This window comes from Notamacropus eugenii, chromosome 3 (genome assembly GCF_028372415.1).
Source record: "Notamacropus eugenii isolate mMacEug1 chromosome 3, mMacEug1.pri_v2, whole genome shotgun sequence".
NCBI lineage: Eukaryota > Metazoa > Chordata > Mammalia > Diprotodontia > Macropodidae > Notamacropus > Notamacropus eugenii.
This window is the reverse complement of record NC_092874.1, coordinates 420,695,191-420,710,950: the sequence shown is the minus strand read 5'-3', so window position 1 is coordinate 420,710,950 and position 15,760 is coordinate 420,695,191. Positions and strand designations below refer to the sequence as shown.

The 15,760-nt window shown below is 40.7% G+C and overlaps 1 protein-coding gene across 2 annotated transcripts in view; it reads left to right on the top strand.

Moving 5' to 3' along the window:
• VOPP1 (VOPP1 WW domain binding protein) overlaps window positions 1–15,506 on the top strand; it is a 190,851-nt gene extending 175,345 nt beyond the window's left edge. For both annotated transcript variants that reach the window (XM_072598200.1, XM_072598199.1), the window contains one exon: window positions 15,079–15,506. In XM_072598200.1, coding sequence (XP_072454301.1) covers window positions 15,079–15,260 — 182 coding nt within the window. In that variant the 3' untranslated portion in view covers window positions 15,261–15,506. The remainder of the gene's footprint in view (window positions 1–15,078) is intronic.
• Window positions 15,507–15,760: the final 254 nt, after the last annotated feature.

The window sequence follows — 15,760 nt, the reverse complement described above, 5'->3', positions numbered from 1 at the left end:
CATTCAGTAGATGAAATGAAAGATGAAATTATTTTGATGAATTTATGAATGCCCTGATAGTGGATCTGTCCAATAAAGGGAAGCTAAATTAGCTGAGGTGTCTTTTTTTAAAGTTTAATTACTAGTTCCTCTCAGTTCTAATTACCCATTTAAATACAGCATGAATATCCAGAATGTTCCATCATTGTTATACCAAGCTTGCTAATAATGAGAAATTATATTAGTTTGTCATTACTAGCTGAGAATTTTAAAATGTATGTCTGAGTATTACTGGATATTTTTTAAAAAGAATGATAGATTTAGAGTTCAAAGGTACCTCAGAGGCCACTGAATCCAAACCCCTCATTTTATACAGGACGAAAATGAAGCACAGAGATGTTAAATAATTTGCCCAGTATCACACAGCTGGTAAATGTGCAAAATAGAATTTGAACACAGTTCTTCTGACTCTTAAGCCTCATTCCCTACCCACTGAACCATAATGCCTCTCAAAAAGTAAAAAGTACAGATCTCATAACCAACACTTCAAACAGAGAAAATAATTGTTATAAGCCTCATTATTTAATCCCTAGAACCCTGAAGTTGAAAGAAATCATAGTGTGTATTTGATCTACTGCCCTCCCACCCTCAGCTCTTGATAATGCATGAATCTCAACAGCTATCCATTGGTCCTCCAGTCTCTGACCTTCAGTGATAGAGAACTCACACCTGTTCCATTTTAGGATACCTCTCATTATTAGGCAGTTCTTTCTTATATTGAACCAATACCTAAAATTGACCTCCATGTAACGTTCATCCATTGGTCCATGATGGAGAAATCTGCTCCTCTTCCCCATTACAATCTTTTAAAATATATTGAAAATTGAGATCACAAGCATTCTCTTCTCTTATGGTTGCCTCCTTCCTCAGTATGTTAAGAGATTGATGATTTCATAGGTGTGGGTCTTCCCTGAAAGGGATACAGATTGGAATCCTGAGTTAATTAAATCTGTTAACATTCCTGTAAGATGTCTCAGATTCAGTCATTCTTACCTCAGAGACAGAGAGGGAAGAAGGGAGGGAGGAAGGGAGAGAGAGAGAGAGAGAGAGAGAGAGAGAGAGAGAGAGAGAGAGAGAGAGAGAGAGAGAGAAGTTAAAATGACATTAAATGATTGTAGGTTCCTCAGATTGCGCTAAGAGTTGTGACTTCATAATAATAAATCATCTCATGTGCCTCATGGAATCAGGCTTGTTGCTTTGTATTGTAAAGTGAAGTTAGTACAGTGAACTATGTTAAGTTTGCTTGACTGGGCTTTCAGGGGCTCAGTTTGTAATTCAGCTCTCTCTCTGTTCCCACTCATACCTGAACTGAAAATGCCTCTCCTGCCTCCCTTAAGTGGAGTCCAGTAGAAAAAGTGTGGATTTGGAGAAAAAAAGAGGCAAGTTCTAATCATTCCTTTGTTTCCTGCTGCTCTCTGTATGATGTTGGATCAAGCACTTGGACTTCTCATCTCTGAAGTGAGGGGGATATTGGAGAAGTCTTTCTAGCTCTAATACTCTAGGAATCTAGTTTCTCATTATGTAAGTATCCAAGTGTTTGAAGGGTTGGTTGTCTTGTAGAAGAGGCAATCTTTTGATTGACTGCCCAGAAAACAGAACAAAGAGAAGTGGGCGATAAGTATTTGAAAAATGTTTGTTGATGAAATAACTGAAGTGGCAGAGGGATGGATTTGGTCTCATTGTCAGGAGCAGCTTCTGAACAGTTAGAACTGATTGTCTCAATAGGTGATGAGTTCCTCATTAGGGAAAGTCTTCTGACAAAGAGTGGAGGATACATCATCTAGGAATCATATGGGAGCATCTACTTAAAGTTAGCTTGGATGTTAGGTCCTTTAGTCCAACCTCTTTTATTTTACAGTTGGAAGAAATTAGGGCTCAGAGGGGTGACTTATGCAGTGTCACAGAGTGACTTCCTCAGGGTCACACAGATAGGAACAGAGTTGGAGTCTGAAAGGATCATCTGTCCCCAATCTACAGTACAGAATGGCTCTGGGGGGCTGGGAGGTTCTTTAGACTTATAGATTGTAACTAAAAGACCTCTACTGTCCCTTTCAACAGTGAGATACTTGGATGCCAGTACCAGTACCACTGGTCTATCCTCCTGTACCAGATTGGGGCAGGATGAGCAGTTGTCCTGGACTGGCTTCCCACAGATGCCCAGGCTCATTTAGCAACTTCTCTGTCATTTTCTGGTTCTCTACTTCCAGATCCCAAATGTGGTGACCAAAAAGTCATTCTTAATTTGTCATTTGCCACCCATCCTTCTCTTACTCTCATCCTTTTTGGACTCTTCTCATCCTATAGCACAAACTGTAAATCAAGCAATTCTTTTCTAATAGTAGCCTGCTAAGGAAGAAAGAGCCCTTTATGTTTTTCAGCTACAATCTAATGGGTTCTTATAATCACCAAACCATATTTCCAACTGTTTCCATTTCCCAGAGTCCATTCTGTTCCATCAGGCAACCATTATAGAGCAGTGATAGATTCCTATAGGCTTGCTAAGACAGTTGGGAATTCTAGTAATCACCTGTCAACTCATTGTGCATATCATCCTTTAGTTTCTTTGGTTGGGGAGAACTCTTGGCAAACTCTGCCAGAGCTCTGAAAAGGAGAGAAATATCAAGCAAACATGAGAGTTAGGGATTGGGATTCCTAATTTTGGAGGAAATGAAGCAGCACCCCTCAGGCCTCAGGAATTTATCATGTAATATTGAATTCCCAGTCCATGGAAATTGTTTATCAGACCAAAAATGCATTAAGGGCTTCTCATTTAAAGCTGGCAAAAGCTAGTGTTCTCTCTCTCCCCCCTCCCCCCCCCCCACTCTCTCTCGCTCTCAATTTTCTCTCTTTTTCCCTCCTTCTCTCTTGATCTCCCTCTCTCTTTCTCAGATAGATGAAGGATTGAACATATCTCTGAGGAAAGACTTTGACAGGAATATAATTTTAATTCCCTCTGACCAGTGGCTGGGGTGAGGAGAGGAAAAAGATTAAGATACACATTTCTCCTCTGAGAGTCAGCTGAGGCAACAACTTGAATTCCTTAAAACTCTGAAAGGCAGGAACTACTGTGCATGGCTCATAAAATCATAGATCCAGAGTTGGAAGGGACCCCAAAGGCTGTGTAGTCTAGCCCTTCCCTTAATTTGAGATGCAGGACGATGATAGGTTTCTGATTCATCATTGTTAGTTGAGCCATGACTTGAATTCTTGTGCCCTGAGCAAAATGCTGTCCTTCATGGTGTATCTGCTTTGGGGAGAAGACTGATAGGAGTTCTATCTGTAAAAGAGACATGTCCAACCCCCTCTCTGACCCTACCTTTTGTCACAGCATCAGTGATAACTAGAAACAGTACTCAAAATGAGTCTGATTCTCTGTCCCAAAGGTTGGAGCCTGGGATGATGTAGGGGCCACCTTCTGAAGCTTTATGTGGGTGTGAGAAAATCCGCCGTACCAAAGAGAAGCAACCAAGGATGAGTTTTCTCTTTTATAAACTTGAATACTTTCATGTATCTCACAGAAATGGGCACTTCCTTCAGGGTAGCTGACCCCTGACTTGTCTTCCTCTGCTACTCTTATCCAAGTCCTTCCATGAATTTTCCATAATTGACCTACCTAATGTGAGGAGAGTCTTCTTCTGGGTTCCTTGATGTGTATTATATGGAGACTATTGCAGTGTATGGATTACCCAGTTGTTCTATCAACCAGTTTGGCACATTAAATAGAGTAATGTACTTGGATTCAAATCATACTGTCTTGTAATCATGGACAAATCACTTAACCTTTCTGAGTCTCAGTGTTCTTATCTGTAAAATGGGGCTAATTATATCTTCCATTTCTGTCTCACATTATGGCCATTAAGCTCAAAAGAGGTATAATGTATCCATGACGTTTTGCAAACTTTAAAGTACTATAAATGCTACTTATTGTAACCATTCTTATCCTTCCTCCCTCCCAGTACTGGACTAGCCTATATTCTTTCTAATCATTTATCTCTTTGATGTTCTTTTTTTACTCTGTTAGTTGTTAGTAATACTATAGACACCTAGTGCCTATTTTGTTCCTTCTTATGGAAAACAGGATGTGCATGTACTGTATTTTGAATATAGAATTGGAACCCAGGCATCTGACTAAATTCTAATACAAATATGTTTCTTCCAAGGAAGTTCAAATGCTTTGCAACACTGTCATTCATTTCCACAATTTCCTCAAGGTTAATGTTAAGCCTCTCCTACACCTTTATTTTTTTTTAAACAAATGAATGCATGAACTGAGTTAACTAAAGACTTGTGTTTAAATACTTGCTCTGCTATTGTTGGGTCATTACAATCATGTCCAACTCTATGTGATCCCATTTGGGGCTTTCTTGGTAAAGATACTGGAGGGGTTTGCCATTTCTTCTCCAGCACATTTTACAGATGAGGAAACTGAGGTAAACAGGGTGAAGTGACTTGCCCAGGGTCACACAGGTAGTGTCTGAGGCCAGATGTGAACTCTAGAAAATGAGTCTTCCTGACTCCAGACCTGGCACTATGCCACCTAGATGCCCATCCTGACTCTGCTACTTGCTTATTATCTCTGATTTTACATGAGTCACTTTCCTGGGCTTCACCTTTCTCTTTTGTAAAATGAGACTGTTGGACCAATGGATTTCTAAAGTTCCTATGACCTAAGGTTCCGAAGACCTAGGCTGCATTGCTGATTCCTGGGCCATATAGTTCTATATGGTCCTATATGCCTATGTTCATGCTTCTGTGATATATTTTACAAAAACAGTGGGTATCCATCTATGGATTCAAAAGGCATCGCACAGTCCCCTCTGTTCTCACATACCTTCCCTGCTGGCCTTAGATAAGTTACTTAGGATCATACATCAGAGATTTTAAACCTGGAAATGATTAAAGGACGTCTAGGCCAATTACCTCCTTTTACAGATGAGAAAACTGAAGCCCAAAGGGGGTCAGTAATTAGTCTAAATTCAAACAAGTAGTGGGGCAGCTAGCGGGGAAAGTGGATACAGTGCCAGACCTGGAGTCAGGAAGACTCACGTTCCTGAGTTCAAATCCAGCATCAGACACTTACTAGCTATGTGACCCTGGGCAAATCATTTCACCCTGTTTGCCTCTGTTTCCTCATCTGTAAAATGAGTTGGAGAAGGAAGTGGCAAACCACTCCAGTATCTCTGCCAAGAAAACCCCAAATAGGATCACAGAGAGTTAGATATGACTGAAATGAAACAACATCAGGAAGAACCAGATTCAGGCCCAATTCCTCTGATTCAACATTTAGTATTCTTTCCAGTTTTGATGGGGTTTGATGATAATGATTGACAGCATTATGTACACATGCAAATACCATTTTGAAGCCAGTGGGCAGATAGAATTGCCTCATTAAGAAACAACAGCCAGATTCACACAGATCGGCTCATGCCTCTCCCCAGATGTGTTTTCCATGTGCATATTCCTTTGTAGATTTCTCCTATAATTGTACAATACCCATGGGTCATGAGATGAAAGGCAGGTTAATATTTGCAGAGCTTCAGGGGAGAAGTTTTGACAGAATGGTAGCAATTTTTAAAAAGTTCTTTGGAGAGAGAAGGCACTAAATGGGCAATAACATCAGAACGATGCTGTTTCTCATCCAACTCTAAAGACGGCATCTGCTTTTTATTTGCAGACATCATTGTATCTAGTAAGCCCTGAAAAGCATTCTCCCCTGATGCCTTTTTTTTCCTGTTGGAATGGATGAAATTGTGTTTCTGTTATTTTCTCTTCCATAGCTCTCAATCTAGTTCCCTAATAATGTCAAGGTCAATGATCTAAGCTTCCTAGACTTAACCCATAGCTTATCAGTTGTTCTAGCTAAACACAAGTGTAGGTTTATTAGCATGTTAGAATGAAAGAAACTTTAATATTATCAAGTCCAGTCCATTTTAGAGATGAGCACCCGAGATCCCGAGAGAAGTGATTTGCCTAAGATCTCAGAGCCATTAAGTACAAGAGCTGAAAGACTCTTCAGACTTCAAATCCAGTGGTTGGTTTTTTTGTATTTTTGGTTTTTTGGGTTTTTTGTTTTTTATTTTCTTGCTATACCATACTGACATGAAGCCTCCTTGTTTTAATCTTTAAGAGGAGGAAGATAAAGTCATAGAACTTTAGAGCTAGAAAGAACCTTATAGAGAAAATTGAATCCTCAAAGATGTTATCCTGTAGTGAATTTAGAAGCAGAAGATCTGGGTTCAAATTCCATTTCTTTTACTTTTATCCATTTGACCTTGAGAAAGGTCATTCCACCTCACTTACAAAAGATGTCCTTATTTACTAATAAAGGGGCAGGGCTAGGTGATTACTGAGGCTCTCTCCAGCTTTGGGTCCTATGATCCCAGGATACAGTCCTTGGAATGGTGAAGCATCATGGCACACCGGAACAACTTCCATAGGTAGAGCCAGAGGACCTGGCTACAAATTCTAGTTCTTCCTCGTGCAAGCGATATGACCTTAGGCAAATTATTTAACCTCTCTGAGCCTTAGTTTTCATATCTGAAAAATGGAGCTAACAGTTCCTATTCAGGGAACTTTTTGGGGATGTTTGAAGATCGAGTAAGATGATGGATGTAAAAACTTGTAGTAACCACATACCACCCTAGAAGTGCCATACTCAGGAACCCATGTAGCCCTGCTAACACAAATGATTAATCTTGTTTATTACCCTGGTTGACAGATGAGGAAACTGAGGTTCAGAGAGGAGATGACTGGTATAAGGTCACACGGCTAGAAAGTAGTAGGACCTGTGCTAGACTTCAGGTTTCCTGATGCCTGGTCCGTTTGTCTTTTGATTACCACCATGAAACAAGGTGTAAGAGGTCAGTGTAAGAGGAGTAAATTCAAGCTCCCCTGATGTTGTGGAGAGAGGTTTGAGCTTGGATTGGCTTGAAAGTATGCTAGTTTCGACTCACTGGTCTTGACCTAGAGTTGTTCTATTAACAAATTCTGCCCTTTGACTATGCTCCAAATATAAGTTCTCAGGGCTTGAGGTCCTAGCTGGGAGGCAAAGAACGGCCCCTTACCCTCTGAGGAGTCAGCTTCTGATCAGACCCTTTTGAAACTCCCACGTTCCATGAACCCCATGCAATCCAATTCTTTTACTATCAGTGAGGACAATGGCAATTTGCATTAATCCTTGCACTTTCTCTCCCTTCTTAGTCTAGACTAAGGGTACTTATATAGGACTCCCAAGGAATTATTTTGTTGCATTAGAATATTTTCACTTCCTTCATAGTGAGCCTAGATGTAGAGCTTGATATAACAGAATTTCTCTTCATATAGAATAATATGTTGGGTGCAGAGGCACATAGTGCAGATTCTAAGAATGAGGATAAGACTTGCAGCTCATGTGTGTGTGTGGGGCGGGGGAGGGAAGAGGAGAAGAAGAGAGGGAGAGGGAGAGGAAGAGGGGGAGACAGACAGATCAACCTGTGGAATAGAAAAGAAAAATCATTCACTAAGTGCTTTCTCTGCATGAAGCATTAAGAGCTCAAGATCCAAATAGCACATCCAGCATCCCTGCTGCCCAAGAGTCACATTCAAAGAGGGGGAGAGGACACATCAAGCAAGGAGGGTTCATGTTTATGCTCAGTTCTTGGCAGATGGCAAAGCCAAAGAGCACTTGGTCAGAGAAAGCAGCAGGCTAGATGGCAAGACCCCGAGGAGTACAGAGAGTGATGATAGGGCAGATGAGCCCCCAACCAAGAGGATAATGGATTTTGAGTGGGCTCTTTGTCCCCAGTTTATAAATGAGGAAACCGAAGGAAAGAGACTAAGGGATTGCCCATGGTCACATGGGCGCTAAGTGTTGGAGCTATGCTCTCAGCCCAGATCTCTTTGGACCTCACACTGAGACACTGAGTCTCGCTGTTTTTCCATTGCACTGTGTTGCGTCTTACATAATACTTGATCAGTTTCTACATTGTTCATAAAATCACAGAAAAGAAACAAGTCCAGCTTCCTCATTTTACAAAGGAAAAAACTGATTCCCAGGGAAGACAAGTAACTTCCCTAAGGTCACACATGACAGAGAATCCAGGTGTCTTAGTTCCCCATACCAAACCTCTTTCTAATCCATCAGTGGAAGTAGGATTGTCCTAACAATTATATTATTTTGCATTCCATCTTTAGGGAACGGAAACATTCTTTCTTCACAAACAGAGTGGCATTCAGGTTGTTGTTCCTGATCTTATCTCAATGTCCCCTTCTCTGACTTAGCTGCTGTTTCTTACACATAGGAGGTGCCACCTAAGTGTTGGTTGAATTGAATAGTATTAAATTAACAGTCCAGAGGGAGTTTAAAAGTGTGATACAGTAAGCACTAGGTACAGACAGCTCCCAGCTTAACGAGTTCATTCCTATGTTGATGGATTCTTCTTCAGGGAAAATGAATTTTGAGTTCTCAGATAATAAATGGGAAGTAACCCACAAAAGTCAATTTAACCCATGATGTAGCTGAACTAAATGTAGACCGTGTTAAAGAAGTTTGTTTTTATTTAGTCCGGTGTTTTCAAAACATTTTTTTTTTTTGCATGTTACCTTCTCCATTCTGTAATAAACTCCTTGAGGGCAGGAGCTATCTTTTTGTATCTGACCCATAATAGGTGCTTAGTAAATGTTTACTGACTGTCTGATTTTCATTTTGTAGATGAAGAAATGAGGCTCGTGACAGAGTGGTTTGCCCATGACCATCCATCCCATTAGAAGCTAGCAGCAGGCCTTAGGTCTACTGTCTCCTAATCCACTGGGCTTTACCCTATAACATATTGCCTCAATCTCCTCCAGTATTCTGAGGGGGAAAAGGAAACAAAAAAAAATGCCATCCTCACATCGTTCTTACTCCTACTTCTCCCCCCTCCCATTCCCCATTTGAAAGAGCAAGAAGAGACTTCTGGAAGAAGCTTCTTTTAGTAAAATATTTTGTCCTGATCAGAATGTATTAAAGGAACAACCACTGATGGGGGCCGGGGGGAGTTAGGAGAAGAAAAGTTGGTACCTATTCTTTCACACTCTACTCATTGGCCTTTTGACTCCTTCTCCATTTATTTTAATCTCCCTCCTACATCCCTGAGCTACAAGTCTAGTACTTTTGCTTCCTGATGCACCTCCAGCCCTTCTGAGAGAAACCTAAGAAAACTAACATCACAGCTGTTGACCCATCCTTCTTTCCTTGAAATAAATAAATGCCATTTATGTTCCAGATCTGAAACATGAAAGAAAGTACTAAATTCGAAAGCGCCCTCTATGTCATCTCCATCTGTGACTAGGACCTTAGCCACAAGCTTCCTGCAGTCATTCTCTCAGATGGATTTTACAGGAATTTAAGGGGAGTTGGAAGTGATATCCTAGCATGCCTAGATTCCAGTTAGATTGGCAGCATGTTGATTTTACTACTATTCTTGTCTAAATTAAAAAAGAGACTTTCAAAAATGAATGAAAATTGCCAAGGTGGGAGAGGCTAGAATCCAGAAGTTCTTCCATCACTCTTTCAATTCTAGACTTTTTGAGTTAAAATGTCATGGGGCGGTGGGAGGTGGGGAATCAAGGCAGGAGTTTCAAGGAAGAAAGAATTGTTCCCTGATTCTGAGAGTAGAAAAACATTACAATGTTTTTTTTTTTTATTTATGAGAAAATAGTAAAATTGACATAAAATGAGGAAAAAACCTGAAGGTAAATCAACAGTTTCAGCTAAAATAATAATGGTAATATCTATATTAATAATAATAACAGCTGGCGTTTCTATAACACTTGAAGATTTCCAAAGCACTTTACAGATGTTATCTGATTTTGTGAGGTAGGTACTATTGTTGATCTGTTTTATGGATGAGGTGGGGAGAGGTTAAAGTAGGTTATATGCTGATGGCTACTACCCTGAAGGATCATTACTGAATCTGGCTGCTTTAAAGTCTTAAAGTTGAGAATCAGAGAGATGAGAGGTAGCAGTTTGGTAAGAGGGTGTGGATTGTCTTGATGATAAGGTTTCCTTGTCAGCACTTAAATTCTAATTCCATCCATCTTCCAACTATTAACAAAGGCTAATGGGGAATTCTGTAGTAATTTGATTCACTTAAATTGAACAAACACTTATTGCATGCCTAAGAAAAGGCAGCTTGGTGTAGAGGAGGTTTGGGAACAGCTTTGAAGTCAAGAAGTCTTGGCTATAAGTCCCACCCTCCAACACTTCTGGCAATGTGACCTTGGTACAAGTTGATTCTTTGCCCTCTCAGTACATATACCAGGCATTTCTCTAAGACTGAATTACTGAGTAGGTGTCAGCTTGCATTGCTAGAGGAATTTTCTCCACCTGGAATTCTCTACACTAATAAGATCACAAGTCTCGTCAAGATAGGGAAAAAAGTGCCTAATACTGTGAATAAAACTCAGTGTTTAAATAAAACAGTCCCCGGAGTCATGAAATTTAAGGTGAGACTCTAAAATCTTTCTAATCCACTTCAATCCTCTGTCTTTCATGGCATCTGTACTCTGTGCATCAGTATCCAGTGTATTATTCTGTAGCAACATAAATTCAGTCAGGTTCCCATATTAAGTGCATACTCAACTTAGATGTGAGAAAGGCAGCCTCTGGATCAATGATGACCTCAGGAATTTTGGTAGCAGGGGGTTCAGTCTTCCACAGGAACCAGTGGTAGCTATCCTGGTTCTTCAGTGCAGAGCTACAGTTAGTCTGGGTCTCTGGCAGGTTGTCATCCATGTTTTTGGCCACAGACTGACTTTTGGAGGAGTGATAGCAGCAGCAGGGTCTGAATTAACTGTGGCAATAGATGTGAAGGAAGGAAGAGGAAAAAGGGTAGTCTCAAGTGGGAAATACAGTTGGGAAGGGATGGGCTTTGGATGTGGTGGTGATAGGGACCTTCAAGTCTAAGAAGTGTGAGGGGATTGGAGGGGATGGATAGAGGACCATTTGCTTTTAAAGGATGTGTGTAATTCAGACATTCTTAAATCAGAGACTCCATGTGTTATATTACAAAGTAGGGTACAGGGGAAGAGGTATCTACCATCAGTCTCTGATGTAGTCATCAGAATGAGTAGATAGTCTCTTTTCCCAAAAAGTGTGCATCAGAGATCAACCTGCAAAGCAATTCTGCTGAATTCCCTGAATGACACTTTGCTCTGGAATGGCTGCCTATGGATACCTTTACATGTGGGCCAGTGCCTGTCAACTGTTTCTCAACATCTTCATGTTCCATGAATTTCTTAAGACTCATGTTATAAATCCACACCCATAGTGGGATATTCATCAATCTGCCAAAACTGATTTAGAGCTAGGGAAATGGGAGTCCTAGGGCATTCTGACACATTGTCGAAATGTCTTTGCTTTGGAAGATCATTTGGCCCACAGGGACGGTGTTAGAGTAAATGAGGGAACCTGCCATGGAACCAATGTTTGGTCCTCCCTGAAAGCTGGCATTCTTTACACCTACGGCATTATTACTGTTCTGTCAGGCGTTGCAGAAAACATGTCAGAAACGAGAAGACACAGTGTACATACAGGCTCCTGCCTCCATGAAAGACTAGATCTTAAAGATCTTTAGGGCTTAAATTAGGCAAAACTTGTCCACAAGTTTGTGTTCCCTGTTTGCCTTAGTTCAGTTGTGGTTACCCCCAACAAATGTGGCTATGGCCATGTGTTTGTTAATTCACTGATTCACTGAACAAGCATTTATTATGTTCTGATTGTGTTCACAGATTTCTAGATTTAGAGGTGCAAGGGAACTTGGATGCCATCCAGTCTAGCTTGCCATGTTTTACTGATGAGGAAATGAGGTCCAGAGGGCTTAAGTGACCTTCCTAACTCCACAAATATTAAGTAGCAGAGTTATGATATTTAAACCCAGTTTCTATGTCTCTAAATTCAGTCATGTTTCTGCCGAACCCCAAATGGGGTCAGATACAACTGAAATGACTTAACAATGCCAAAACTTCAAGGGTTGGAGTAGTTGGCCTGTAAGTCTATGCTCCTTTTGACATTTCAGAATGACAGAATTTTAGAATGGAGACTTAGAGACCAACTGGTCCAACCCCTTCATTCCACAGAAACTGAAATTCAAAAAAGTTCCATAGTTTGCCCAAGGTTACGCTGCTAGTTAAGAGCAAAGGTGGGATCAGAACCCAGGTTTCTCCTGAGTTCAAGCCTGGAACACTTTTTTAAAAAATTTATTTATCTTTAGTTTTTGACATTCACTTCTCTAAGATTTTGAGTTCTAAATTTTCTCCCTCTACCTTCCTTCTCCCTCCCCAAGATGGTGTGTAATCTGATATAGGCTCTACCTGTATATTCATGTTAAAAATATTTTTACGTTGGTCATGTTGTAAAAAATTAGAACAAATGGGAGAAACCATGAGAAAGAAGAAACAATGCAAAAAAGAGAGCAAATAGTATGCTTTGATCTGTATTCAGATTCCATAGTTCTTTTTGTGGATGTGGATGGCATTTTCCATCATGAGCTTTTTGGAGTTGTATTTAGATCCTTGAGTTACTGAGAAGGGCTAAGTCTGTCAAAGTTAGCCATCACACAGTGTGGCTGTTACTGTGTATGATGTTCTCCTGGTTCTGCTCATTTCACTCAGCATCAGTTCATTCAGGTGTTTCCAGGTTTTTCCTGAAGTCTACATGCTCATTATTTCTTATGACACAATTTCTTTCATATACCACAACTTGTTCAGCCATCCCCCAGTTAATGGGCATCCCTTCCATTTCAATTCTTGGCCACCACAAAAAGAGCTTCAGTAAATAGTTTCGTACATGTGGGTCATTTACCCATTTTTCTGATCTCTTTGGGATACAGACCTAGAAGTGGTATTGCTGGGTCAAAGGGTATACATAGTTTTATAACCCTTTGGGCATAGTCTGGAGCACTTTCCACTATATCACCTTGTCCCTTAAGGAAGGAAGGAAAGACAAATGTTTCTTCCTCTCCTACCCTCAGTTCCATGGCTGCCAAGTCCTGTCCTTGGGGAGTGTATAGGTGAAAGTGAAAAGATGGGATGTTCTAGTTTCTTTCCTCAGGCACAGGGAATATCTATGCAGGGGAAGCACCATCTCCTAAATCCATCCTCATCTCATTTCCTCATTCTGGAGAAAAAGGAGATCTCTAGCAAGGGAGGGGAAGCTAATTAAGGAGTCCTTTACTAATGGGTATGGAACTCTTTCCAGTCCTGCCAAAGATATTCATTGAATAACTTCTCTCACTCTAAACAGGCTAATCTACATGACTTGTTACTTTCTTCCCTGGGCAAGTTAGCTAATTACAGGATTGGGATGGGTATCCATCCAACCAAAGAATATTGAGTGATAAGTGAGAATGAGGCCCCTCAATTTACAATCATCCCACTTGTGCTTTGGAGGTAAGAGCTCTCACGAAGCAATTGCAGGCATACAGTGTGGAAAGGAGAGGAATATGGATCTCTTCAATTTTCAGTTTAAATCAACACTTAACTTAATTAACAATTAAGTGTTAATAATGGGCCAGACCTTTTGCAAAGACTTAAATGAAGCAATCTCTGCCCTCAAGGAACTTCCATTCTATTAGGGGAATGATATGTACATAAATACAGATGCGAGGAGTTCCCAGCTACTCAAAGATAAAAGTAAATGGTACCAGAAAAAGGCCAATTTAAGTGAATCCTCTCAGAATGAGGGCCAACCTTGCATAGTAAATAGTATTTCTAAAAAAAGTTAATTGGGAATTTATCTTGAAATATGAAATAAAAAAATTACGAAAATAAGTTATCTTATATTTAGCAAAATTAAGGTTATAATTGAAATCATGCTCTAATCCTTAGAATGAACCAAGTGTTAATTAGGGGGGCTTTTGGCATAATTTTTCTGGCAAAAATTGTATGACAGCATACTACAACATCTTATGACTTATAAAGATGGGTATTTTTGGAAAAAATATATTCCAGGGTTTCATCTCTTTTCCCCAAGGGCTTTTCTTAATTCTTTGATATGCAAATTGTTCTCTTTTGAAGTGCCTAAGTATAATCAGCCAACTAGAAAGTAAGGGAGTAATGGGGGGTGGCGCGGCTGGGAGAGACATTTGTGTTTAGGGGGAAGAATGCTTGAGTGGGGACTAACTTTCTAAGTGGTCAATTTGTTAGCAAATATTTTTCATGTTTTGTTTCCCAAGACTTGTAGGGAGGTAGTTTGATGTAGTGGGTGGAGAACCCTGGCCTCTGAGCCAGGAAGACCAGGGTTCAAATTCACCTCAATTGTCTCTGAACCCTGAGACAGTCATTTAATTTTCACTGCCCCTGGGCCAATCAGATTTTGATCTGTATTGGGAGAGGAAGTTCCCTTCACAGGTTTAGACTAAGATAAAATACAAAGTCAGAAGTGTGGGATGACTTGGATAATTAATACTTTGATAATAAAGACCCGCTCTAAATGCAAACTATATACTTATATATACATATATACCTCTCTCTCTCTCTCTCTCTCTCTCTACATATATATATATATATATATATATATATATGTTGGGGTAATGTTGGGGTGTGGGGCGTTAGTTACTGAGGTGATCAGGAGAAGAAAATGGGAGGTGTCATATGAACTGAGTCTTAAAGGAAGCCAGGGATGCTAACAGATGAAGAAAAAACATTATACTAAGAACCAAGAGAGCTAAATTCTGGTCCTGGCTTTGCCATTCACGAACTGTGCAAGGACACAGGTTCTCCCGGGCCTCAGTTTCCTCATTAAATTAATTCCTCATTAAAAGCTTTGACAGTCTTTTGTCCTTTTGGGAAAGGCTTTACTGGTATGCAACATGTCCAGCTAAGATCATAAGATTAGAGCCAGAAGGGACCTTAGACCTTATTTTGACCAACTCCATCCCACATCTTAGAGAAGACAGATTGTAGCCCAGGGGAGTTACACCAGATTACACAGTTAGTAAATAGTGTCCTGGGACTCCAAATCTAGCAATCTGTCCAGTTGTATAATACTTATATCCTTTTTTTCCCCTCATTTTCTTTCAGGAGCCCAGCAACCAGGCATGCCATATTACACTGACCCCGGAGGAGCTGTGATGAACCCAATGGCGATGGCTTTCCATGTCCAGCCCAACTCACCCCAGGGCACCCCAGTTTACCCACCCCCACCCTCCTACTGCAATACTCCGCCTCCCCCCTATGAGCAGGTGGTGAAGTCCTCCAAGTAGTGGTGATGGAAGGTTAGGTGATTTGACACTGTAGGAAGAAGGCACCATGGGGTAGTCATGGGGAGCTGAGGGAGGGGACCTCAGCATTTCTGAGATACTTGTCCTTCTACCCCTCCCTGTCCCCATCAATGTTAGTCACAAGGAATGATCTTATGGGCTGCCCGTGGGTCCATTTTCCTTTGATGTCTTCAAAGCAAGCACAATGCCCCTTCTGAGGGTTTTATGGAGACCTCTCTTTTAAAGTCACATTGTGTGTGTGTGTTCGTGTTTTCTGTTTATTTATTGTTTCTGTTTGTTTCCCAGGCTATTGAGGCACTGGGACTGAGTGTGGTAGTTGTTCAGGGGTCTGTCAGGGCCAAAAGACACTTCAGCGGGCCGGTGCCCTTGGAGCAGTACCACTCAATGGTCTTCTGCAGATGGGGAGGAGGAAACACACATCTAGTTCAAGCATAACATCATGGGAGGTCCTGGGAGGGGACAGAGCTTTCTTTCCTGGTTCT